The sequence below is a fragment of the Agelaius tricolor genome, unplaced genomic scaffold (genome assembly GCF_023055355.1).
Source record: "Agelaius tricolor isolate 1412-34295 unplaced genomic scaffold, bAgeTri1.0.p SCAF_1, whole genome shotgun sequence".
NCBI classification, from domain to species: Eukaryota; Metazoa; Chordata; class Aves; order Passeriformes; family Icteridae; genus Agelaius; species Agelaius tricolor.
In genome coordinates, this window is record NW_027269261.1 from 13746183 (window position 1) to 13772953 (window position 26771).

Here is a 26771-nt window from a genome sequence, read left to right on the forward strand (position 1 = left end):
TACTTGCATTCCTTTTTAGGCTAGTTTAGTAAGGTTTGGTATATGAAAATATATTTACAGAATGCTAAAGTAGGTTACAGTTTCTTTGCATTTCTCTCAAAACCAAAATTGGCCATCTTTTTGTGTAGTACCTAGCTTGGGGTCTTTTTCCCACACAGGATATCAGTGCTATAATGTGGTTGAGGAATGCAGATTTTTGCCTCAACAAATGCAATGCAATCATCCTCAATTCAGAATGGCTGCATAATTTTTTCCAAATAGCGTGTCTCCTTTCTGTTTTGGAGTGGAATATAAAAATATCTTTTCTGAAACCTTGGTTGATCTCCTCTCCGAATGTATGAGGTTAACATTTAATTGCAATTCTGTGCATGAAGCAAGAAGTGAACATAGCATTTAGTTGTGTGATCTTGTTTCCACTTGAGAAAGGGAAAAGTACAAACTCAAGTTCTGTTTGAGTGAGGCATCCTTAAACTGTCAAGTACTTCAGTTAAGCAACAGGAGAAAGTCAATCTACTGCACTTAGGAGCTAATTTTCAGAAACAGGCAGTGAAACATCATAGAAACCATTTAAAAACCTGAACCAAGCTTTTCAGCAACCAGTCTGGGTAATTTTAAATATAAATTATGTGTTCTGTCCTAGTAAGAGCCTCCCTGGAACCCACAGGATTGTTTTGAAATTCATCCATAAAGCTGAAAGTAGTTGTAATGAATTGCATTTTAATAATCTTCTGCAGGTTCCAACCAGGACCCAGAGGTTTGATTCATATCTGCCAAGCACAGAGAACACATGATAAACAGACAAAAAGATACTGATCCTCCCTGGAAGAAAATTGTTTCCATGCAGAACTTTGGTCATTTTGCACATGGTCGGAGCATTCCCAAAAAGCAGCATGAAGCATCTTTGAACTTTAACACTTTGGAGATCACTTTTTGGTGGGTGGGAGAGCAGGGACTGAGGTAATCCATGTGCAGGGGTGCCAGTAGTGTGCCTGCCATGCAGTTTTTGGCAGATTACCTATACAGGGGTGAGTCACATCACTTGCAATAAAGAATCCTAGGTGTAATTGAGGATGGAAATTCTAGATGCGTTTCATAAAGGCAGAAAATAAACTTAGACAGGTTTAAGCATGCATGTTTCTCGTACACATTGTGTATGGAAAAAATACTCCTGTCTCCTAAAGCATTGTAAATTCCAAGTGTTAGGCACACAGACTACAATCTGGTTTTGAGAAAATGCATTAACCATCATTTTATAGCTACTTTTTCATACCTGTAACAAAAGTCACAGTGAAGAATGCCTGTGTCTTGTTCAGGCTTGTCTTTTCCATGCCAGTTTGATGGGAAATCTCTTTTTCTTTGTCTGAACCAGGATTTTTGCAGCCGTTTACTCAGAGTTTTATACTGTATAGGTGTGTTTAGGCCTCACATGGTTTCTTATAAACAACCCTAGATGGGATTTGGTTACTGTTTCTGTCTCTGCAGTTAATTTTTTGGTCAAGCACTTTGCCATTTGGAAAGTGGTATAAACTCAAGGAAGCAAGACTGAAGGACTAGGCAAAGCAGGGCTTGTTTTCTTTCTTTTCTTTTTTTTTTTTTTAAACATGGTTACTCATTTTCAATAGTGCTTTCTGTAGCAGAAGTAATTATGTTGCATCAAGCATTAGCACTGTTTGATCTGTCAGTTTACAAGTGTATGTATTAAGCCTTCAGTAGGAATTCTTAACGTTGAAACTGAAAAGCACTGAAAGGCAGAAATGCACTGTTTACTAAGACAATATCAGCTCAATATGTCATAGAGGGAGCTTTAAGCATCTTGCAGTGTAATAAGGAATATATGTGTCTTGTCAGTTCCTCATCAGTTAAGATCAAGAGCTGGATGACTGATGGAAGGCAGGAAGCATCTTGTAAACATTGCTGTATTGAAACACAGGACCTCAGTTTGGAAAAGAAAGGAAACAACCCCCAAACCTAAAATTATAAATTGAATTCAGTCCTGACTTTTTTTCTGCTGGTGGAGGAGAAGAAAAAAAAACCAAACAAACCCTAAGAAACTATTCCACTTGTTTTTCTGTTTGCACTTTAATTTTGCTTTTAAGATGGAATCTGTTACATTCCAACATCCAGGACTTCAGGGCAATGCATCTGGAGGCAGTGGCATAGCCCAGTCTTCATTGTGCTCTTCTCGTGAGGCACTGCTGTTTTGAGTATCTACTATTGACAACAGGAACCTTTTTATTGGTGTGAAGGTGTCAGAGCTGATCACTGACTGATGTCAGAGGGTGATATTTTAATATGGATTTCTTCCTCCCTGAAAGTTTTTACTTCAGGAATACGTGGTAACTTTTGCTCTTCTAGATAAATGAATGCATAAGGATACTGTGGGAGGGATTAAAAAGTGCTAAACGCCACAGTTTCTTGACAACTTGAGTCCATCATTGCTGTTTTCTTCTCACCTAGTTTGGGGATGTTTGTGACAAAGCACATGAGGCAGGTAGGTACCTGTTCTGTAATGCAATTTCTCTTGTGTTTTGTCAGTGGTGAAGGGATTGGGTTCTGAGCAGCAGCGACGAGCGTGTTTGTCTGCAGGGATGGAGTGAGTGCCTACACCTCTGGAGGGAGGAGGGAGGGTGTGCCCCTCACTTCTGATGGAGTTTGTAGCTCAGAGGTCCTCTTGGGCCCTTCAGCATTTCAGAAAAGGAACAGCTGTGGTTCCATGCCTTTGTTTTTCCATCTGTTGCTAGCCAGGAATTTGTGAACATCCTTCTCGGATGTGGATCTTGCTGAGGTTATTCATGTCTTTGTCACCTCCCAGGCTGAAATACTGCAATCCATACTTGGAGTAAATGTTCCTAAGTCTCCCCAGCATTTAGTGTGGTGTGTACAAAGCAGTGGCATACTTCCCAATGGGTTTAATCAGCATGGGCTTGATTTTTTCAGATAGCTTTGAGCCCTTTAGCTCTGTGATGAATTTGCTGAAAGCTGCAGGTGTGTTGTATCTCTGAAAATCAGGTCTTGGTAACACACTGAGCTCATGTCTGTTACTCTCCTCTGGCTACCTAACTTGTTCCAGATGCTCCTTCTAGGCAATAGCAGCTAATAGAGGAAAATGCTACTCTAGGCAGTGGGAAAATAATGAAGAAAAAATGTCCCAACCCTTGGCCCAGAATTCATGTGAATTGCAGGAGGACACTGTGTTCTGTGTAATCTTGTTTTTGCATCTTACCAACACAACAGATGTCAGCTGCAGGTTGGGTCTTCTGCTGTGAGAAGACAAGCCTGGACCCACATCTTAGATGGGTGGGGGAAACAGCACTTACCTTCTTTGGTGGATGAAGGAAGGGGTTTCTAAGGAGAAAAAAAACTGTTCCTATAGCATCCAGCCTGATGAACTTACCTGGCTCCTCAGGCTAGCAGTTGGAATACCTGTAGCCCACTTCTATCCATAGTCAGGGGTTCAGATTCCTCAGCAGCCCCAGTACAGCTCTTCAGCAGGTCTGGCTTGTGCTGACTCTGTGTGCTGAAAGGACTCATTGCAGGATCTGGTGAAGCAAAGGGAGCATCCAGTGTGGGGCAGGATAGTTCCTTTCAGAGTTGGGATATTACTGGATTGGTTATCACCTGCATCCCAAGAATAAAAGTGGCTTAAAACCTTCTTTTGGAGGGACAGTTGTTTGCTGTCAGACTGAACAGGCTACACTTCTGGTTTGGTAGCATATTGAGCACTCGTGTTCTTCTCTAGCCCTCAGTCCAGGACAGTTGTCTCAACAATTAAAGGAGTGCAAGCAGCAGATCAGAAGATCCATATTCAAGGTGTCCCCAGGGGGCAGAGAGCAGTCCTGGGCTCAGATGTGTTTATTTGCCTGTGAGAACGTGTCACTGTGCTGATGATGCACGAGCATCCCCCATGCATGTCTGCCAGCTGTACCTCCTGCTCCCAGCAGTCCCTTTCCCTTTCCTGTTGCAGGGCATGGAGCACGTTCCATGAAGTTCTTCCAAACAGTCTCTCTGTGCCTCATACCCAGTAAAATCACAGAATCCCAGAATGGTTTGGTTTTGAAGGGACCTTAAAGATCATCTTGTTCCAGCCCCCTGCCAGGGACAGGGACACCTCCCACTAGAGCAGGTAGCTCAGAGCCCCATCCAGCCTGGCCTTGAACACTTCCAGGGATGGGGCAGCCACAGCTTCCCTGGACAACCTGTGCCAGTGCTCACCAGCCTCACAGTAAAGAATTTCTTCCTAGTACCTAACTTAAGCCTACCCTCTTTCATTTTAAAACATTATTCCTTTTGTCACTACATGACCTTATAGAAAGGCCCTCACCAGCTTTCTTGGAGATCTCAATTTCTCAAACAGGAAGAAATTTCTGGGAATTTCTGCCTTCACAGGCAGGAAGATTGTTTTGGGCATGCTGTGTAGGGGTTAGGGGTAGCTTAGCCATAGTATGACTCTTACATTACCAGTGGGGCCATTTTTTAAACCTAGTTTCAGAGTCCTTAAATGTAATCCATGTGCAACAGTCCTTGTTCCCATGGGGAAGAGAGGAAAAAAAGAAAAATAAAAAGGAAAAAAAATTAGGAATGTAAATACACATATTGTATCCAGAGATGCCTCTTGCCTGGAAAGCTGATGTCTATAAAAGGCTTACAGGCAGTCTGTAAAAGTAGTAAATATTAGTGGTCTCATCTTACAGAGAAACAAGGGGCTTTCCTGTGAGGTTTTAGATTTTAAAAAGAACAAGGAGCTGTTGATGGGCTACCTTTATTCTTGCTATGAGCCTAAAACTATGTATGTTGTAATGGGCAAAATAGAGAATATCTAAAATAAATCCCCTCATAGCTCTTCTTCAGCTCTTGATCACAGAGAAGAGCTGAGTTGGAAGGCAAGTCAATTTATTGTCTGTTTCTCCAGCCCTGCTCCAGTCTCTGCTGCTGATCAATTATAACAGCAGTAGCAGATTGCATGTCAGGACATCTTTGGAAGTGAGAAATTAGAACTGTTGAAGACTACTTCACAGATATATCAACCCAGGAATTAAGTGAGAATTAGACCTAAATAATATGTGTGGTGTTAAGAACTGGCTTTGGGTTAGGTTTTTTATTAATTTTTTGATATGGTGTCAAGGGGTTAAAAGTGAAACAGTACTAAACTATTCACAGAATTTCACAGAAATTGTGAGGGTATGTCCCCAGCAAAATGATTGTCTTGTTCTCTAGGTAGAGATAGGGTATTTAAAGCAAAACCAGTGTAATTTCATTCCTCTAATAAAAAATAATGAAAAATATTTATACACATCTATTCACTCTGGATAGTGAAGACAGAAAATGAAACACAGTGCTCTCAGTGGCATTTAGGAACATGGAATTTATGATGTGCTGCAGTTCCTTGTATATTGTGTTTATTGTGTTTCACAATATATGGTGGTCTCACATTTCCATCAGTGTGCCTTAGTGCCTGACATGCCTCTGGTGCCAAAACATCTCACTGTGGGTTACCCACAGGCTATGCTGGATTTACAATTTCCTATTTCACCTTCGTAAGCAGAATGTTTTCTGTGCCTGGATAGATAAACGAGCACATCTTGCAGTAAAAATTTTATATGGGAATTCCTGGAGCAACCAGCACAAAAGCTGTGGCATGCTATACAATTAATGATAACACTTGGGCTTTCCATTTGTGTTGAATTGTGAAAGGAAGACTGAAATCCCTTTTCTTAACATAAAATATTTAAAATCAAGCATTTATTATGCCTAGATTTGATAAGGCTACTTACCAGCCTAGACATGTTTGCACACAGCAGTATCTTCTCATTTAAATTCAATCACAGTCACAAAACAAGGCTGGCTTAGACTAGCTGAAGATATAAACTTCATTTTCATCTCATTAGGCCACCTGGAAGCAACAATCAGTGAGTAGTCCTGACGTCAATGGTCTCTCTACTTCATTAAAATGTTAATTTCATGGCTTTAATTCCCTTTGTAAAACGTGCTGCTGCAGGACACTATATGCAGATTTATTCTGAAGCAGACAAATCTGCATGCCATATTCCTTTTTAGTGCCTTAGGTTCTTTTGGATTTTTATTTTTAGCCATCCCTATTTTTATAAACTACTGTGAAAAGATGATCACCATAACAACCAAAAAGTAAATATTTTCTTAAAACAGCCCTTTGAGAATGTATACTTAAGAGTCAGGAATTCAGGGCATCATGCATTTACTGATATTTTGCTCTGCTGTTCCCTTTTTCAGTCTTTAAAAATGAGACAGGTATTGTTACTGGCTAACATTTTCAGACCATGGATCATGAAGGGAAAGCATGTGTGGTAAATCAGAAGCAGCTACATAGATCAGCTATAGCATCAACATTTTTAGTTGAGGTTCTGCTTAATGACAGAACAAAATGATGGTCTTCTCAATTTTGGAACCCTTCTTTGATAATAAGTATTTCCTCAGCATTTAGTCATCTTCATCTTGCTTTAGGGGATAAATTTCTGGTTGTGTACTTCAAGTTTGTACGTCATAGTTTGACTTCAACTGTTGGCAGTAGAATTGTGTCTCCAGTGCAGGAAACAAGAGAAGGTAATTGTTCATCTGGTCTTTCCCCTTTTATTGCATGCAGTTCTTTTTAAGAGTACAAGCACTCTTAGGTATTATTTGAAGTGCTGTGTAAATGATTGTTGTGTGTTAGTGTGCCTGTAGCACCTCTAGATGGATGAGCTCTTTGCTCCTGCTGCAGATGGTCAATCCAAACCTCAGGGCCTGGCCTTCTCAGGACCCATGGCTGGTGGAGCTGCCTGGCTCAGGAGTGCCCTGCTCAGCCACTGATGGCACACTTGGGGCTGGGCTGGTGACAGCACTCAGCAGCACAGTCCTCCTGCTCTCCCCTGGCTGATCCTGTCACTTTAGGCGATGAACAAATCCCACTGAGGCCCCGCTGGCATGTGGTGCCAGGGCCCTTCTGTGCAGGACCTTGGGCTGTATAGAGGGTCTGCCTGGAGTTAACCTGGCTGGAGAGGACAAAGACCACCAGGTCCCAACACAGCAAATTAGGAAGGGTATCTTTGCTAGCCACTGGACATATCTGAAGTTTTCCCTCTGAGAGTCTCTATGGGATTTCGCTGCTGCTTGCCCCAGGAGGGTGTTCCTGGTAAGTAACTAGGAACAGGTAGGTAATTTGGCCTCCTGCCTGCCCTGAGACTGCCAGAGAGCAGTGGAGATGTAGCTTTATCAGTCTACTACTGTGTACATCTCAGCTGCTTCTCTGAAGATGTGCAGCACAGGGAGCAATATAGAAATGTACCCTGCATTGTAACTGAGAAGCAGCCATAATAGCTTCAAAGGTGTGAATAAAGGTGAATAAAGTTAATGTTCCAGACCTTCTATAAGTTTCCTATTTCAGATTAAGTAAGATAATTTACCAGCAAGTCTAAAAACATGTTGGTACCTAATTTTTCACTCTTAGTGTCAAGGGAGAAGTTTTTTGAAAGTCAGTGAAGACAAATGGACAGTAGCCAAGTCATTTCCATCTTGGGTCTCTTGCCTACAATATTATTTCATCGCAGGCAGTGCCATAACTCAATGTACTAGTCAATTTAAAATGCCAAAATGTGCCAGGGTTTTACTCTATGGATAGAATTATTCATTCATGTCTGCAGTTGGTGAGTGGAGTGATACTATGACAACTTCCTGGATCACAGACTGATCTAGAAAAATATTCCATTTGCAACCTGAGACATTAGCTGTTACTGCAGCAGTGTACTCACTCTTCTAACACTGTGTTTTGATTTGACCTACAAAATCTCTTATAAGCTAATCAAAAAATTCATCACTTTGGTGTGCAGGCCACTTAAACATGAGTTACCACAGGTGCCTGGACAGTTGTCATCAGATGGGCAAATGAATTTTGTTGTAGCTTAGATATTTGAAAGGCTGTTTCTATGATAGAGCAACACAGTTAATGTTGCTGTCATCACTTTAAGAATTCATGACTGTGGATTGACATGGCATTGGGAGAATAAAAATAAGAGGTTTGGTTTGTATTTCTTTTGTCTCAGACACTAAGTGTGTGTAGTTCCAGAGATATTCATGCAATAATTGCTTATTGTTTGGTGTGTTTATTTGTTTTAGTGCTCCTGGAAGCAGGGCAGATGGAAGAGTTGGTGGGAGGTAGTTTGTGTCACCATTGCTTAGGCAGCAAATATACTGAGTGGTGGACTGTAGGCTTCAGCATTCCATGTTTCAAAAAGTATATCAAAGGTACTTAAGTTCTCCTTGCTTGTGTTTGCCCAAAGAGAGAAAGATTTTGACCAAAATTACCTCTTAGAGCTAAACTATCTTTGCTCAGCCAAGCTACACTGAATTTTTCATCACCCACCCCATTGTTTATTTTTGGAAGACTAACTGGCAGTTCATCATTCACCAGCTCTTGAAAAGCCTGACTCTTCCTCAGAAGAGAGATTATGCTCTTCAGATAAGCTTCAACTCTCTCACCACCTTTGTTGACTTGCCCTGTGACCCAATGGCAACTTCTTTGTTCTGTTTGGAAGGACAGCCTTCCCTTCCCCATTTGCACCTGGCTGAGGAGGACATCATGCTGTACCACAGCAGAGCCTTCCTGCAGGCAGTTGAGAGTTTTACATCAGCCCAGGGCTGGGTCTCTCCCTTGCCTCTCATTCCTCCAGAGCAGAGATGTTGATGTATTCAGTGGTGTTCAGGAGGTCTCTTGTCCTTTCCCTCCTGCCTGAAGCCTTCCACAGCTCTTTGTGTCTGTAGGCCAAATATGAGTGGGAATAGCAATCTTCCCTTGAAGGCTGTGCAGATGGTGTGCAGCTTGTCCACGGGCACTGAGGCAGAATTTAGCAAGGCTAAATGTTGTTTGCAGTGAACAGGGTTATGTTCACGAGCACTTGAGGGAAAATAGCAACGTTCTGCTGAGGAGCATGGAGTTTTTTGGGGTGTCTTCCCAGTGTGAGTGTTTCCCATCTGTTTGCTGTTCCTGAACACCTTGGGATCTCCCAGTGGAGGAAGCTGTGGAATGAAGATTTTTGTGATGCCTTTTGTGCTTTCAGTGGTAAGCCTTAGGGGAGCAACATGCAGATAGAATGATTGGTCGGGTAGTTTTGAGGGAAAGTGTTTCTGAACTCAGATGTGTTAGGTGTAGCAAAGGGTATAAGTGGAAAACGTTGCTCAGAAGGATTTTCTGTTGTGACACATAGTTTCTCCCTTTAATTAAGCATTGTCCTCTCCATGCACTGTGTGAAATTTAGGGGGCTACATTTTTCCTTGAGTTAAAATATTTAAGGAAAACAATTGTATACTGACAACAATGGGCTTTTTAAATTGCAGGCCATTTGTTTCTGTAATTCGTATGAAATAAATTCAACTGCCTAAATTGATTCTATTCATTGTGGTTTAGTTATGTACATACTCATATTTGTGTTAAAAAGCAATGTTAAAAACATCAGTGATGAGTGCTTTCAGAGCTTTCTAGCATGCAGTGCCAATGGAGTTAAATGTTCCACTGGAGTTCAGAAATGGAAGTTTATAGCAGATGTTTTTAGGAAACCAATTTTAGACTTCTGTTCAAAGATGACTCTACAAGAAGGATTTACAACATTTCTCATCTGTGACTTCAGCTGGCAGCATGGGTTTGCCTTCTGATCAGTATAAAAACCAGCAGACCACTACTGTACACATCTTTAATACAAAGGTACAAAGCACAGAGGATGACCCTACACCTGGTTGTCTTTGCCTTAGCAGAGAAGCACATTGGTTCAGTGTTGGGCCATTGCATACTGGGATAAATGGCCTCTCTCAGTCTTGTTCTTGTGACACTGAGACCAGATCTGAAGATGAACCAATGGCCTGTATCTGATTCTTTCGCTGTCCTTGCAAAAGGAATTCAGTTTTTACTTCTCTGGCTGGCAGACTGACAGCACCACCCATGTGGAAGTACAAGATGGGTGCCCAAAATTCCCCCCTTCCGTCTCAGCACAGGAATGACTATCCAGGCACTCCCAGCAGTCTTTGTTCATTTTCATTCAAGGAATTGACTTTAGTGTAATTCCTCTAAGTATCTCTATGAATTGCAGCAGTTGGGAAAAAAACATTAGCAAATCATTTTATCACTGGAGACAGATCTTTTTGTTGCTGTGCATTCAAAATCGCTGCAATTCCTCATGCATCTGTAAGGCCATGCTCTACTGTGTTTCCACACATCCCGTGGTATGGAGCATCCCTTTCTCTTTTCTGTGGCATTGTCATGACAGCTCCTGTTGGTACAGCCATTCTCACATCACCATAACTGAGCTGGAGCTGAGAAAATTGTTCAGTGCTTCCAGCAGTCACTGTCAGAGGAAGCTCATTTGCTCCTGGACCTCCCTGTGTCTGTTTTCTGCAGGCACTGCTGGGTAGAGGAGCACTTCCTTCAGTTTTCTACCTTTTAACCATGAAGGGAAGAAACACTGTTTGCTCTGACACTCTAGAAATGTGCTGCAAAGTAAACAGCTCACGTCCTTCACCTTGTCTTGAGTGAAGGGAGGAGTAGCAACTAGCCCAGTGTTCTGTGGGGACCACCACGCCAGTGCCACCAGGATGCCATCAGGAGGGTGTTTGGTTTTGCAAGAAGAGTGGATTGGGCAGCTTTTTATTTTTTATTTGGGAAGAAAAAATAGGAGACAATCAGTTATGTGCCATGGGTACCTCTAGGGCCATCCCTTCTTAAGGAAGTGCATCCTGATCATGAACAGTCAGTCCTGCAGTCAGTTCCTACAGGTAGGAAGGACTGGAAGGGTCTGCACTGGTTTTCTTTTCTCCTTCCACAGTGGCTGGGAGGGTGCTTGTGTTATGTGAGGCTTCTCTGCATGAGGAGGATCCAAAGGCCGTTAGACCCTTCAATGTTATGGCTCATTTCCATCAGAGGAGCTGCACCAAGTAGCTGCAATGGGGTTTGGGTCTGATCCTGTGTCATTAGGGAGGAAAGAAACTATATAATCATTATCCTTTTTAGAAAGTTTAATCACAGCCTGCGGAGGGATGGCAGTGTTTTATCTGACAAATATGTCACTGTCTTTCATCAGTTGATTATAATCATCTTGGAAGTTCCAGTGTGTCTGTTTTTCCCTCTTCTTTTTTGCTATCGTGTTTTGTTTAACTTTCCCTAATGAGCCCAGTGAAAAGCAATTGTTCTAAATAAATCATGTGCGCTACAAAGCAGTATATCACAATTAGGTTTCCATTATACTTTAATTAGGCATTCCATTATTAAATTGATGTCTTTGGCTTCTTCCAGGTCTCAGACTAATCCTGAAACAAATTCCTCTTTATGTATAAATATTAGTCAGTCGTAATTAAAGAGTATTAATTGGCGTTGTGGCTTTTCATTAAATCCCTTTCTGATTAAGATGGCTCCCCCAAGTACTGGGCTGATTAAATTTAACAAGATTTGTTCACTTGTGTGTATCATGGTCTGGTGGAAACTGTTTTGGCACCAGGGGATTGGGAACTATAAGTCCATATCTTGGTGCAGGCAGCCATGGGTCTAAATGCCTGTTTTGTGCTGTGCTGTATACTCTTGTTTCAGGGGGCTCTATGGTTTGTGTGGTCAGCCAGCAGTGGAAAAAAACCAGGGAAATTGAATTAGCAGTGTTAGAGTTGAATTTCAAAGGGCCAAGTTACATCTAGAGGGTTACAATAAAGAAGGGAAGATTAAAGTATATTAGAGGCTCTGTTTTCTTGACTCTTTCATGACTAGGGCTTTGCTGCTGAGTTGAAACCTGAGTGCTTTTCTACCCCAAATCCTTTTCTCTCTCTGAGATGTATAGATGAGCTCATTTCTATGTAAATATGCCTCAGCTGAAAATTCAGCTAATAAAACAGATGCTCCTGACAGAAGTTCTGCTAACAGAAGAGAATGAAATGTTTTCAGAGCAAAATCCTTGTCCTGGGTTTCAAAATCAAGGTTAAACTGAAGCGTTGCTATGGCTTTAGTCTATATATCAATTGGAGAGAGCTTATAAGCATCACTATTTTCTGTGTGCCGAAATTATGCCTTCTCGTGGGGCTGCTGGTGCTGTTCTGCATTCCTCCTGCTTTGTACACAGAAATGAAAACAAACCACTGTGACCAAGAATGGCAATAGCACAAATCGGTGAGGCGTGCAAGAGATCGGCTCAGGACATCTGCAGAAGCACTCCATCCAAATATTTGAGGTGGCAGCTAGCAGGTGTTTTTTTCAATATCCAGTTCATACTCTATTTTTGGTTCAGGGTACGTTTTCATTTAGTGTTTTGGTTTGGGATGGGCCATATTTGTAATATCAAATATCTCAAAATGCGTTTTCAGTTTCGTGTATCCCAAAAGCAGTGGTACTGGGTATATCATCTAGCCAGTCTGTCATATTGCATGGAACCAGAGTCGCCCCCTGATTCCTGATTGCTCTTGCTGGGGCTGCTGAAGGCTGAGAGTGATGCCTGGTTCGGTCTGAAGGGGCAGGGCTGGAGGCGGTGTCGGGTCAGTGCACAGCTGAAGAGTTCTCTCTAGCGGTTGGTTGTGGGTAGTGAGGACAGACAGCAAAGTGCCCTGAGTTAAGGAAAGGGTACTCATCTGTAGCGACTGGAAAAAGGGACCAACACAGAGTAAGGTGAGGAAAGGAAGCTGACCTTTATATCTGAATTATAAAAAAGAATAGTTTTAATGTACTAGAAGCCAAGAATGAAATGTCTTTTCTCTAACAGTCATCATTTATTTTCTTATTGCTGCTGTTGCAGTACAGCAGTGGATGGTGTTATGCTATTCATAGCACCATCCTTCCACTGGCCTGAAGTGAGGGCTGATGGACAGCAAGAATCCATGGCATTTCCGAGGAGATGGGGTGCACTTTGATCTGTTGATTACCAAGCAAGAATTGCCACAGCTGCTTCCTTCTGAGTGTCTGTGGTGAATTAGTTTCCTCTACTCACAGTGACTCACACTGATTTTGTAGTGACTTTACCAAAGACAAGGCTCAGAATAAGTTGTATGCTCAGTCTGCAGCTTTGGCAAAATGTTTATTTAAGGCAATGATTAAAAATGACGAGAAAATGATGAGAAAATTCCTACTTTGCGTGCTAACAAATCCTAGAAGCATAGAAAAGAGATAGAAGCATTTGAAAAGAGCATGAGCAAGGGTTTTGGAAGAATTGAGGGAATTAAATAACATCTAATAAGAAGACCAGGGAGATTGGGAAGTATAACCTCTTTAACCCTTGTATTTTAATTGGGAGCCCAAAAGCCTTTGTATGCTGTTGCACTACAGCATGGCAGTTTATACATACTGCTACTGCTTGCATCTTTAAAAATGTACCACTTTTCTTCTCCAAAAATTCCAGGGTTTAAGCCAGCTCCATTGTTTACCTAGCAGTAACATCCTGCAATGTTGAGCATCATTGGTATGACAGTTGTGTATGTAAACTGTTCCAGAGTGTTTTGCTTTACTGTTAACTCAGTGAGGCCAGTCAGAAGTGGCAGTGGAAATTGCAGATACAACAGCTGGATTCTGGTAGAACTGGATTACCTCAAATAGGAATGTGTTTTCTGTTGTAGAGATTGATGCTTAATGTCATCTGCATTGGAGAGAGATTGTTCATTCAAGTAGACAGCAAAGAAATGTACATTCACACAGGGATGGATTATTTCTTTCCCAGATTCCCAGGGATTTGAAATGCCCAACAAGTAACAGAAAAAATTAGGTGAATAGTCTGTTATTTTATAGATAAGAATAAGCTCTGTATGTCTGTGTATGATTTATTTTAAGGGTATCTGGTGTCTTATTTTTGCTTAATTGTAATGATACTTAGCTTGCCAGAAATACCTGGATGTCTAGTTTAGCATTTTTAAAAAATAAAAATAACTCAGCCATTTCCTAATTTAGGTACATTTGCCTGCCTAGCAAGACATCTTATTGTAACATGGTAGAGTACACATGATGTTTTTTGAAAAGATTTTACTGAAGTGTAGCAAATTATCTTCATTTCAAGCAGAATTGTGATTCTCATCTGAGCTGGTTGGCTGTTTGCCAGGAAATGCATGTTTGAGCTCAGAGGAGTTGGAAAGTTGCATACCAGTGTGTCAGTGTCTCTCTGTTACATAAAACATCATTTTTTTGTTTGAAAAACCAGTGGTGTCCTATAAGCCTAGAAACAGCAATGTCTTTTTCTACCTAACTTGTAACATACCAATAAAAACCAAATCCCATATGTGTGTGTCAAGAAGACTTGTAGCAGGGGAGGTTGGAAGAGCAGATATGCAGTCAAGGGAATAAACATGGCATTTTTGTTATCTGGATTTGATAAATATAGTTTGGGAATGATAGAGTAAAGAGTGGTGAGTCAGTTTTGCCTGGTCATCTCCAGTGACTGAAAATAACTTGTTATTCCAACCCTTTTATCCCTTCATTCCTTTCTCTCCACATATTTTTGTGTTTTATTTATAGCTCGACCAGCTTTTCCTTTGCAATTTGTAAAATAACCCTTCAGAGTCAGGGAGGGAAGACTGAGGAGCAGCAGCTCCTGGGCAGTGTTGTGGAGAGAGCCAGTGGATCATTCCCTGTTGCTGTGGCTGGATCCCCCATTTTCTGTGCACATCCTTCCTTCATCTGCACAGGGATTCATTCCTCTTTTAGCAGGGAGCCTTGGTTCCTGAAGTCCTTCATGGGTTTGTGTTGACAGGAGCCACGTGAGATGTTTCAAACCAGCTGGCTGTGACTTTGACAGCAGCAGGATCAGAGGCCTCAAGTCTGGAGAGGTGGGAAGGCTGAGTTTTATCAGTGAAACCTTAGTGGAGGCTATAAGCTGTCCTGAAACACATGAAATCCACCAGCACGACCCATACTTGAATGGGTTTACAGGATTTACATGAATCCTGTAAAGCACAGCTGTTTAAACAATGTTTGCAATAATTCTGAGCTAAATCTTCTGTGTTTTGCTTCAGTACCCATGCCCAGAATTTTTGTCCAGTTTAATCCACAAACTACGGGTCACTTTAGCACTTGATACATCTTAACTTGCAGATCAGGATTAAAATACTTCTTGACCTGCTCTTAAGTCTTCCACAGTACTGACTTCTTATAGCATAACTGAAGAGTTCCATATTAAACCATCTGATTTGGTCTGGAGAGGAGGAAGGGAGCTGGCAGGCTTAGCTGCAGTCCTCCTTATTAATTTGTCCATGAAGAGGGCAAGGGGAGAGATGTGTTCGAGCAATAAATGTGAATCATAAAATAAATAAATAAAATCATAGAATGGTTTGGGTTGGAAGGGACCTCAAAGATCATTGGGTTCTAAGCTCTCTGCCATGGGCAGGGACACCTTCCACTAGATCAGGTTTCTCCAATCCCCATCCAGCCTGGCCTTGAACACTTCAAGTGATAGGGCATCCACAGCTTCTTTGGGCCAGTGTGAGCCAGTGCTTTACCACCCCACAGTAAGGAATTTCTTCTTAGTATCTAATCTAACCCTACTCTCCTTCACTTTAAAGCTTTAAAGCCATTCCTATTTGTCCTGTCACTACATGCCTTGTAAAAAGTGCCTCTCCAGCTCTCCTGTAGCCCCCCTCAGCTACTGGAAGGGGCTCTAAGGTCTCCACAGGGCTCTTCTCCAGGCTGAACAACCCCAACTCTTTCAGCCTATCTGTAGCAGAGATGCTCCAGCACTCTGAGCATCTTCATGGCCTCTGCTGGCCTTATTCCAACAGGCCCATGTCTTTCCAATGCTGGGGATCCCAGAGCTGGATGCAGCACTCCAGGTGGGGTCTCACTAGAGTGGAGCAGAGAGAGAGAATCCCCTCCCTGGACCTGCTGGCCACACTGCTTGGGATGCAGCCCAGGATGCAGTTGGTGGAGCCAATTAGCAGACACCAGCCTGGGGTGTGAGAATCTCAAGCTCTGTCACAGGCAAGAGCGGAAAAACAAGAAGCAGGTAGGAATGTTAGTACTAGATGCCTGTGTATGGACTTAATGAGGCCATTTGGAAAATTGTACTGGTTCCAGCACCCATGCTTTGAAAAAAGAAGAGATTCAGGGAGCTACAGAGGGGTTTGAGCTTTAAAAGCCATGTTTCATATTGAGATCTCAGCAAATAAGTAGGTTTAGTTTGTTCAGGAGCAACTTCCGAGGTTGACAGATCATACCACCACTTACCTCTGTGAGCAGACAGGTCTCTAATTTAGCCAAGTTACGTGGTCAGGAAGTAGAAGAACAAAAATAATGCACACAGACACATGCACGCCCCCCTGATTAATTAGGGGAGCTGTTTGTCTCGTGGTAAAAGCTTTAGGGCAGTGCAGGCTGTCTGTCTCACCACATCCATGGCAGAACTCAAAGCATTCTGCATAAGCTCCTGTGTCATTCAGGAGATCAGATTAGATGATGATAACATTCCAGTCTGGTCTTAGAATAATTAAATGAGGTATTTACAGAGATTTCAAAGTCAAATCGGATCTCCTTCCCCACCACCACCCTCTGAGCAGCTTCAGTTAGTGGTATTGTTTACATATTAATGAGATGTAGCATCAGGCTGCAAAACCATGTGATTTAAATGTATTTAGCAACAGAATTAAGCACATGTAATGGTTGCTGATAGCCGTGAGGATGTCCTTACATCTCTTGATCTTTGTATATCTCAGCTGGAGGTACCTGGTATGGGATCCCAGTAGTCCCCTACTCCTGTATGCAGCAGCCAGAGCACATTTCCTTCCTGCTGGGCAGCAGAAAGCAGACAGAGCTGTCCTTTCCCCTGGCTCCCACCCTCAGGGACCAGAGGTGCAGTGTCCTTAACTCCTTAGTGTCAGCAGGTGGAAGGGCTCCTTCTCTCCTTGTATCACAATGCCAGTGGAAAATCAGATAGGTATAGAAAGAATTGGTATGCAGGACCACTCTTCTCTGTTAATCAAAGCAGCATTATCATTCTGTCTTTTTTTGTTTGCTTATTTGATTGCTACACTTACCTAAAAAAGATTTCCAATAACTACTGAGTTGAAAGTGATTTAGATTAACCCCAGCTGACACCACTGCTTTAAAGAGGGCTGCCTGAAGTTTTAAATCCTCACAAGCATGATACTTCCCAGGAGGAGCTGTAAATCCTTGAAGCTGCTCCCTCCTGATACTGTGTTCTCAAGGAAAAATCACTCAAATCTTGTGAGCCAAGACAGTAATATTTCCCAGTAAGCAGTTTTAGATGGCTTTTGTTTTAATGTCCAAAAGTGTATCTGTGTTTAAGGCTAACATAAAATACTCAAATATTGTATAACCTGACAAGTTTTCTTCTACTTATTTCCATCTTTTCTTTCATTATCTTGCTGATCATTTTATTTACAGAAGTGCCAAGCCTCCTCCTGTTGGGTTTCCTAAGGAAATGTGAATAGGGTGGAGGATATTAAGGCATAGGTGGGTGAGCAACAGCCAGTGTTTAATGGAAACCTGGAAATGTATGAAATAGCTGGAGCTGTGCAATGAAGGGACAGGTATGTCACTTTGCAGCAAAGTTATATAAATATAACTTATAAAAGTTATATTGGGCTGGGAGATAGGATGAACAAGGACCTCACATATAGGTCCCACTTTCAACAGAGCAGTTTAATTTAAGAATGGATATTCTGTTGTGGGAGAATCTGCGTGTGCCTCTCCCCGTGGTGGCTCAGCAGCTCATCAGCTGCTGTTCTGTGATGTACCCTGGTTAAGAATAGCATCTTCTCTGCTGGATCAGAGCAGGGAAAGAGCCAGTATAATCCTTGTGAGGTGTAAAGGAATGTCAATGATAACCAAAGTAGGACAAATTAGGGCTGCTGAGATCCTTGGTAGGGATGGAGATGGGTAATAGCCACCCCTGTTAATGCCAAGGAGACTTGAATGCACCTTTGAGGCTGCTGAGAGTCTGAGCAGTTCATTGCATGGATTTGCCTTGGGGCCATCCTCTTTTTCAGCTCAGTGGTGATCATTTTGGCTTTCAGAGCTCCTGTTCTGAGTCACTATTTGGCCCTGGTTTGTACAGATCCCTTTGTCTCACAGTGAGCTTGCTCAGCATCGCTGGGTAGGAGCAAGGAAGTGTCCTTGTGGTTGGTGTGAGTCAGAACTGAGGAACAGACTGTGCTTGAGCTCCCAAACAAAGCTTTAGCACAGGGAATGGGTCCATCCATCCATCCATCCATCCATCCATCCATCCATCCAGGAGCAGGGGCTGGGTCCATCCCCCTTGCTTGGGATGGTGCTGTAGGGCTGAGCTTCACCTCTGGTAGTTGTCTCCAATTGTAGCTGCACTGCAATATTCTCTTTGTGAATATGTTTGAAGGAAGCTGAATATAATTTAATCCTGCCTTCTACATTCAGGCTGAGTTTTTTCTCCTGGAATTAAAATACTGTGCTGGCATGGTATTATTGAACACACAATTAAAAGTAATTTTCAGTTTGCCTGTAATATCTTTATTTTGAACCTAGTAAGAGGCTCTTGGTAGTAAAGTTTTATGATAAGCAATGAGATAAAAGATGCTGGCTGGCTGTGCCAGTGTATAGTGCACTTGTGTTGTGTGTGAGCACACTGGGGATGTGTGCTCGGGTTTGCTGGGGCAGGGGGTTGCAGAAACTGAGCTGCATGGGGCTATCAGATGCTGCAGGATAAAAATTCGTATTGAACAACTCGTGTAGTGAAAGAAAACATCCTCATTTTTCCTTGGAAGTGTTTTTAAAAAAAAAATGTGTCTTTCTCTGATGCTGATGTTTTGGTCCTGAGCCTGGTCAAGTTCTCCCTGTGCCACCTGAGTCCAGTGCCCAAAGCAACCAGCTGTGCATTGTAACTGCCTGAAGTAATGTCGTGTATCAATGGAGCTGGAATATAAATAACTTTGATTGGGCACAGAAAGTTCAGTAAGTTAAAGAATAGTGCTTTTGAGGCATTTTGTCATCCCAAAATGGAGACTGCCACATGGATTAATCATCGTCTGCATGTTGTGCAGTTTACAGCTGGTTAACAATAGTTAGAAATAAACTTCATATTCACTCCTGAGCACTGCAGTAAGCTTTCCTTTTCTGAGGTGCTCTTACAAAGCATAGGACAAAATACTATTCTTGGGTGCAAAGGATACATAATTCCACTACTGCAGGAAGAAAGTCATGGAACTGTAAAGCTGCTGGAATTGGTGTTTTTATTTGTCCTGAGGAGCTGGGCTACCTGCCTGACGTTTTAGGCTAAATAGCAGTTTCTTAGCTTAATTAGATTTCAGATGCAGATCTCTGAACATTATTTGATTTCCTTTGTCCTTCATTCCTTCCTCAAGGAGTCATGGATACTCACAGGATAAAGACAATCTCTCAGATGTCACTGAAAATATTGCAAGAAGTGTTTTGTCCTCCTCAGCTTCTCTGAGCTGTATGTTTGCTTACTTCTTTTTTGACCCACCAGAGACATAGAATGATGTGGTTTCCCATGGGAAAATTTTTCTTCAAAACTAGCAGAAACAGGTTGTTCAAGCAGGTCTTTAAATTCAGGTGGAAAAAACATCCTTAAGTCAGTGACTGCCCTATGTCTTCACTTCTGATCACTGATTTTCTGGTTGTTTGGCACTTTGCTATGTATCTGAAACACATGTTGTTAGATATCTCCAGATTGCAGAGGCAAGAGCCTAACTTCACAGGGAAAGAGACAGTAAAGATGCTCAAAGGATGCAGGTTCAGAGCTGCCTGATTAAACCTAGCCTAAGGGAATTCCCTTTCTCATGAATGGTCTACCTTTGTCTGCTGTGGTGACTTTTCTTCCTTTTAGCAGATTGTCTTGTAGCTTGCCTTGCCAGGGAATTAAAGCTTCAGGCTGCCATTTGTGTGGAGCTATTAAATATGGATGACCCAGGCAAGGGGCCTCTTGCATATGAAACCTGGTATTCTGGTCTTCTCTCTTTCTGATATTTCTGTTCTTTCAGATATGCTAAATAAACCTTTGAAGTTTCTTTTCTTCTTGTATAAAATACACTTTCATAGGTGAATCTTGCAGCTGGAATTAGGAGATACTGGTTCCAGCTGGACACACAGAGCAGGCCATGTAATCGTTGTTTGCCTCAATTTCCCCGTGTGTAATGTTGAAACAGTAACAACCTCCCTCCTCTGTGCAGCTCTTTGAGCTTTCTTCTGGGTGACTAAGGCCATAAAAGCCAAAGAAAATGTGCAGTCTGGTGGGAAGCCCTGCTGGAAGGTATCTTGTCTGGGGAGGCTATGGATCCATAGGCAAGGAGCAGAGGCTTTCCTGTTTCTGATCAGGAATTCATGGGGAGAAATATACCTGCATGCTAAAGACATCAGACCAGCTATGTGAGTGCAGGGAGTCCTGCCAGTCCTGCTTGCACAGAGTCAGAAAATCTGTGTCTTAAGCAGATCTGATGATTTATGACCTGTGCTCTGTATGCCAGTGGCCCTTAAGTGTCAAGCCTTGATTTTTCAAGTAGTTCATGCAGTTGGCAGACTGATAGTTTAGCTGCCCAGGCATGAATGACTGCAAGATGTGCAAGAAACTCATCTGGCTAAAAACTCATTTCATAAAAGTCTTTTTTGATGCAAGGATATCAGGAAGGCTGGACTTTTCTGGCCTCTCTTTTGGGGTAAAGTGTATAGGCTTTATGTTCCACTAGACCTGGGGAGCTATGGAGGATCAGGAGGAAGGAGATTGTAAGAGATGGAAATTTCTTGGAGGTTTATGTAGCAGCCCTTCTCCTGCTTGGGCCAGGAAGTAAGGGATGGATGTCTGTGCTGAAGGATGACTGTAAATCTGATGGTAGAAATATTTGGAATAGGGGAGTTAAAATGCAAGCTGCTCTCAAAACTAAAATGTTTTGTGCCAAGGTGCAACAGGCTGGCAGTTATTTCCCTTTGTAAGGGCTGAGTTTCTAAGACATGATCAATTTTGGTATCTCTTGGAAAGAGATCTGATAGGTTTTACCTGTGCAGAACACAGGGATTGTCTGCTCAGTTCAGAGGTGATCCCAGAGCTAGACAAAAGATGGAATATTGAGATTTGCTGTGATGGACCTCCAAGGAGCCATATAAATCTCTTTAAAACCCCAACTAACCTACCACAAAACTGTCCAAGAGAGATTGCTTCAAGATAGCACAGTTATAAAATATCTGAAAGGCTGAATAGGGTTTTTCCCCCTCTTGTGATATTTGGAGTTGAACTTTAGATACATCATTTTGAACATGGCCTTTTAAAGTAACTTTCTATTCTGGCCCTGTCATTTTTAGGGCTGTAAAGAAAAACCAAAATGCCAGGGAAGGAGAGGAAATGAAAATGAAGAGTGGGGCTAAAGAGTAGGTTTTGATCATCTTTGCAAGAAGTGGCATCATCTGTGAGAACAAAAGTCTTCAATTGCTGCAACTGGAGACAGCTTTTAGTCTCCAATTCTATTTTGCCCTGAGCCAGCCAGCCAAATAAAAACAGCAACATAAATCACTGCTGGCAGAACTTAGCAGTTATGCAACGTCCAGTGCACCACATGCCTATTTTTAGATCAGTTTTACACTAGCAGAATTTACTTTATGAAATCTAAAAAGAATGTCTGTTCAGAGGCTGGGGGATAAAGATGATATTTAGAAAGTGCAAAATGTAAAAACAGTTAGAACAAGGATGCTCTAGCAAGCCCTACTTTGGCAAGACTGATATCCTTTCAAAAATGTTGGCTCAATCAGGCATGCTAATGAAGACTAGGGGGGTTTTTCATCAATAGCCCCTTGAATTTCTAATGTGCAGTTGCTGTTTGAATGGTTAGCTGTGCTCCCTTTACCCAAACAGCTGAACATCAGACTCATATACAGCGCTCGTTATCCAAGACCAGATGTGCCTCTTCTCTCCTTTACATTTGACTTAATTCTCTTACTGTTGTAATTCTGCATTAGTTTGTACAGTGTGTAATCTTGTCCCCAAAGCTTTTTGTTCAGATTCAGAACAGGCAGTGATTGGGAAAAGTTTGACCTTTCAGCCTTTAGATACTCTAGCAGATGAAACACAGTCTGCATAGTTAATGTATCTCTGGGATTTCTGGGATTTCTGCCATGATTTTGACAGTTTTCAATCATGTCTTGAAGGAGATTAGTATTCTGACTGTTGCATGATCTGTATTGATCTTTTTTCCCCCACACCTTTCTTCTAGGTGACAACCTCGATGCCATCCATGACATAACTGTGGCGTACCCCCAAAACATTCCTCAGACAGAGAAGCACCTTCTGAAAGGAAACTTCCCAAAGGAGATTCACTTCCACGTCCAGAGATACCCCATCGAGACAGTGCCCACTTCCAAGGAGGAGCTGCAGCTTTGGTGCCGGCAGCGCTGGGAGGAGAAAGAGGAGAGACTGAGGCGTTTCTACGAGGGTGGAAGATGCTTCAGTGCAGCTGGGCAGGGCATTGTCCCACCCTGCAAATCCGAGCTCAGGGTCCTGGCCGTGAAGTGCGCCTCGCTCCTCTACTGGACGGCGTTCCCGCTGGGAATGCTGGCGCTGCTCTACCTGTACAGCTTTGCACAGTGGTACTTTGCGGCCATGATCGTCTTTTTCGTTGTGCAGCAGAAGATATTTGGTGGGCTGGAACTCATTGAACTCGCTTGCCATCAGTATTTTAAAAAGCAACAGAAATTTCACGACACGAAAGTAAAAATCAATTAGTTCCGGGGTAGAGGAAGGGTGGTTTTCAGATGCCCTGCAAATTTTATGCAGAGGGAACAATTTTTGCATGAGAAGTGTCTTTTACTATCGCCATTGTTAGACATTTGCACATGATTCTGTGAAGAGAAAGAAAAATGTTAGTTATTGCTCCACATGAAAATGGTAGTTTTTAATCTCTGAATGTAATTTTGACATTGCTCTCACAAGCAGCTAGCAACTGCGTTCTGCTGTCATTAAGAAACAAATTGCTGGATTACTGAACAATCATAAGGACATTAATAAATGTGATGTGCACTGAAGTTTCATGTAGAAACCCAAACAGTTCAGCAAAGAGAGGCAGATGTATGATTTCTTTAGAGTCACGTTGGTGTGAAGTAAGCACCGAATTTGGAAAACTGGTAAGTTTAGATGGTAGATGAAAGTTGAAGGAGAAGTTGTTCTGTTTCTTTTTTCTATTTCAAATACTCAAACTTATTTTGTAGTAATATTTTTGCATAAGCTTTTCCAAACACTACTGAACCTACCAACTATTCAACTATTCTGGCTTGGTCACTCAGGAGGATTTTCAAGCCTTGCATTCTTGTGTCATACCACAGAAAGCAGTACAGTGCTCACTCTGCCTCCATTTAAGTGTTTGCTGATTATTTAATAGACCTGTGCAGCTCAGTTTTTATCTCTCACTGTTTCATACTGTTCTAGTCTCCCTGTTAGCTGTGGGAGACTTGTTCCTACTGTAGTATGCAGAGCTGCAGGATAGGGGAGCTGGTTTTTTATTGGCTTATTGGTATTTTTTTTCTCACAGAGGCAAAAATAGCTGTTTGTCTCTGAGTAACTGGAAAATGTTTTTAAAAAAGGCTTCCTTGTATCCTTGTAGACCTTCTTTGGTTGAAAACATTTTATTTAGTTTTCAGAGTAGGCAAAATACCTTTTTTTTTTTTCTTTTTTAAAATTTTTGTAGTATTAATTTTGGTTTTCACATTGCTTCCTTTGGCATTTCACGTGTCCATGTACATAAGCAGGAAGAGTGCTTGTTCCTTGCATGTCAGACAGACCTGTTGAAATGCAACAGTTCTCTCCATGGTGGTACAAGAGATGGGTCTGAGTTTTGGACTTAGCACAGGGAAGAGCTGCATCTTCCCTTTGCATACTGGCTTTGTTTCCTGATGACATCATTACTTTTTCAACCTCCTTCACAACTTTTGGTACTTTCCCTTATTTTCATGACATTCACAAAACCTGAGGGCTTAAACTCAGACAAGGCATTTTGAAGTGTATCCCTTGTCATATATAATAAAAGTAATGTTCATGCTCATGTAGAAAAAGACAAAAACATTGCCAGCACTTCAGAGATACTTCAGGTCTTCAGGTTAAATTTTTTTTGCAACCTCCAAAATTTTAGACAACTTGAACAATCGTATTGCTGCAAAACCTTCCTGACTTACTAAATATTTGGTTTTTATTGCATGAGGGCTTGTTTGAGCTGGACCCAGATGGCCTGGCTCCGTTTGTTGAGTGGCATTGCTGTGAAATGTGAAAGTCCAGAGTGCAAAACGTACCTCATACTGTGCTGAGTGTCTCAAGTGTTGGGCCAGCATGGTGGACACACCTGTTTGCTTCTAAATTACAACACTAAGCATGTTGTCTAATGTGTTTGTTTTAAAAAACAGTTTTGGACGAATCACCAGCCTCTATTCAACTGTCCCTTGCAAGGTGACAAGTCTTTTTTAATCTGTGCTTATAATAACTAATTGTTTATTATGCGGAAAGTACTTGAAGCCATCTGGTTTACTCCAAATTTTTTAATCCCTTTTTTCTTAAAAATAAATAAAAGTAGGTTTATATTTAGGCTTATATTGCTTAATGATTTTTTCCATGTTTGTATTTGTGTACCTGACAACTGGTGTTGCATTGTCATGAGTGGAAGGAGGTCTTTTTGTAAAGCAGTTCTGTGATATCACAGGCGTGGTTGCAGCTTAAACTTCCATAGCCTGTCTCCTCTTCAGCCAATACCCTGCACATTCAGGTAACCCACATGCAAGGGAAAACCTAAAAACCTCATTTGTGGTTAATGCAGAGGAGACCTAAAAGGCTTCTTCAAGTCTGTCCTGAGCCACGGCTGTGCTTTCATACCAGGAGTAACCATAGCCAGCCTACTCCAATAGCCTTAACATCATCTTCAGGAATGACTTCAGAGGACAGGTTCCATGTGTGGGTGACATAAAATACCAGCTACGCTTTTCTCAGTTGTTCAGAGAACTTTGTGGTGTCATCAGATGTACCAGGAGCACCAGTGTGAGTCTTGGTCATGGCATGGTTCAGGATTTATGTCTCTGTGTAATTAAAGTTGGGCTCTGAAAATGAAGTCAATGCAATCCATTGTTGACCCTTACAAGGGATTTCCTCCCAGTTGGAGCCAAACATGTAACCTACTGTAATGTGGTAAAAACATCCTGCAAAATCTGTAATTCATCCTCCTCCCTGATGTGTTTGGATCAAAGAGAAAGAATAATTTGCTTTTCAGCTGGTAATGTCACGTTTGCAATGCCCAACTCCATGGTGCAGAGTGAGTGGTAAGTGAAGAATCCTCCTCCATGTGTTGATGTAGATGTTTAGATTATGTGCCTCATTTTTCAGGTCAATTAGAAATGCAAGAATGGGAAAAATGTTGATTAAAAACTAAAAGTTTTGTGGATGGAGAAGCTTCTTTAAAAAGTGATTAAGAAACTGGGGGAAGATTTTTCTGTAAATGTTTTTTCCCCTCTGGTGAAAATGTAGCTGTTTAATGAAAAGGTTCTGATACACAGATTTCTTGGAGAATACTTTGTTCCTACCCTGTCTCCCTTTTCAAAGATCACAAAGCTGGCATTTAAGGATGTGCTTTAGTGGTGGACTTGGCAGTACTGGCTCAGTGATCTTTTCTCACCTAAATCATTCTGTGATTCTGTGCTGGGTGAATCACTTGGAAATTTTTTCAATGCTGTTGGGATAAGGGTGCTAGTACTCCAGGAATCCCACAGCCCTCTCCATGGGACATGGATTGGCGCTGGGTCTCATCTCACTCAGTGGCAGGTTTGTCCCAGTTCACCTTCTCTTGCAGTCCCAGCAGCTGCCCCTCTGAGCTCTGTCTGCAGGGCCTGCAGGTCTTGCTGGGTCTTGCAAACATGGTTTGGGATCAGTGCTGTGCTTTAAGGATGCTGCTCCCCTTTGCTCAATCAAACGTTTCCTCATCAGCATCAGGGGGTTTCTTTCTCTCTGCTCAGAACAGAAGGTTGAAATCCTGCCATCTCTGTGTGTCATCAGGCTCATCTGGGTCGCAGGATGTCAGACCAAGACATTTTTCTCTTGACTTCAAAGCTGCAAGGCCCAAAGCTGGTCTGTAAGGTGTTGTCTTGATCATAGGAGATGTAGTTCCTAGTTTTGTGCGTTGCATCAATCGGTGTTGTTTAAAAAAGCTCTGTGTTTTGATAACTTGATTTTATATGTGCACTGTGTGAAAGGAAACACCAGGACACTACAAACCTACAGAAAGCCTTAGTTTTCAGATTTCACTGATGATATTATTAGAATGTTTTAACCATGTACCAGTTACTCTACAGCAAAAATAAAGACCTGAAGCATTGCATGTGTTTAATTTTGCTGTTTTCTTTTTACTGCACCTGTAAGGAACAAACCTTGTCTCCAATGATATGGCTGGCTGGCTCAGGCAGACTGGTGTCTGTTTCCATGCTTGACTCATGGATTGTGGAAGGAGAGCCCCCCATCTCTCCATGGGAGGCTGGAAAGGGGTGTCTGGCTCTACCCTCCATTCCAGCTTCTTCATGTAAAGAAGGCACAGAAACCTTTGAGTGTGCAAGAGCTGCAGCTCAGCTTTACCCTTGCTGTGCTGCTTAACCAAGATTGCTGAAGAATAACCTGTCTTAGGACAGGTGGGTAAGTGCTCTATTTTAGCTGTATTCTGTTACCTCCCATGTACTTACTGACACAAGAAACCATCTATGGCAAGGTTCACATTCTTAGAGGGCCTTTCTTTAATGTAACTTCAGGTTACAGGGCCCTTGATTTCTCTCTCCATTGCCTGAGTGCTGATCTGGTGCGGAGGCACAAGGG

At 42.1% G+C, this 26771-nt stretch overlaps 1 protein-coding gene across 10 annotated transcripts in view; it reads left to right on the forward strand.

The window, feature by feature from the left end:
- The window catches only part of LCLAT1 (lysocardiolipin acyltransferase 1), a 112055-nt gene extending 85760 nt beyond the window's left edge, over nt 1-26295 (forward strand). For all 10 annotated transcript variants that reach the window (XM_071423688.1, XM_071423631.1, XM_071423664.1 and 7 more), the window contains one exon: nt 22156-26295. In XM_071423688.1, coding sequence (XP_071279789.1) covers nt 22156-22664 — 509 coding nt within the window. In that variant the 3' untranslated portion in view covers nt 22665-26295. The remainder of the gene's footprint in view (nt 1-22155) is intronic.
- The last annotated feature ends 476 nt before the right edge of the window (nt 26296-26771 follow it).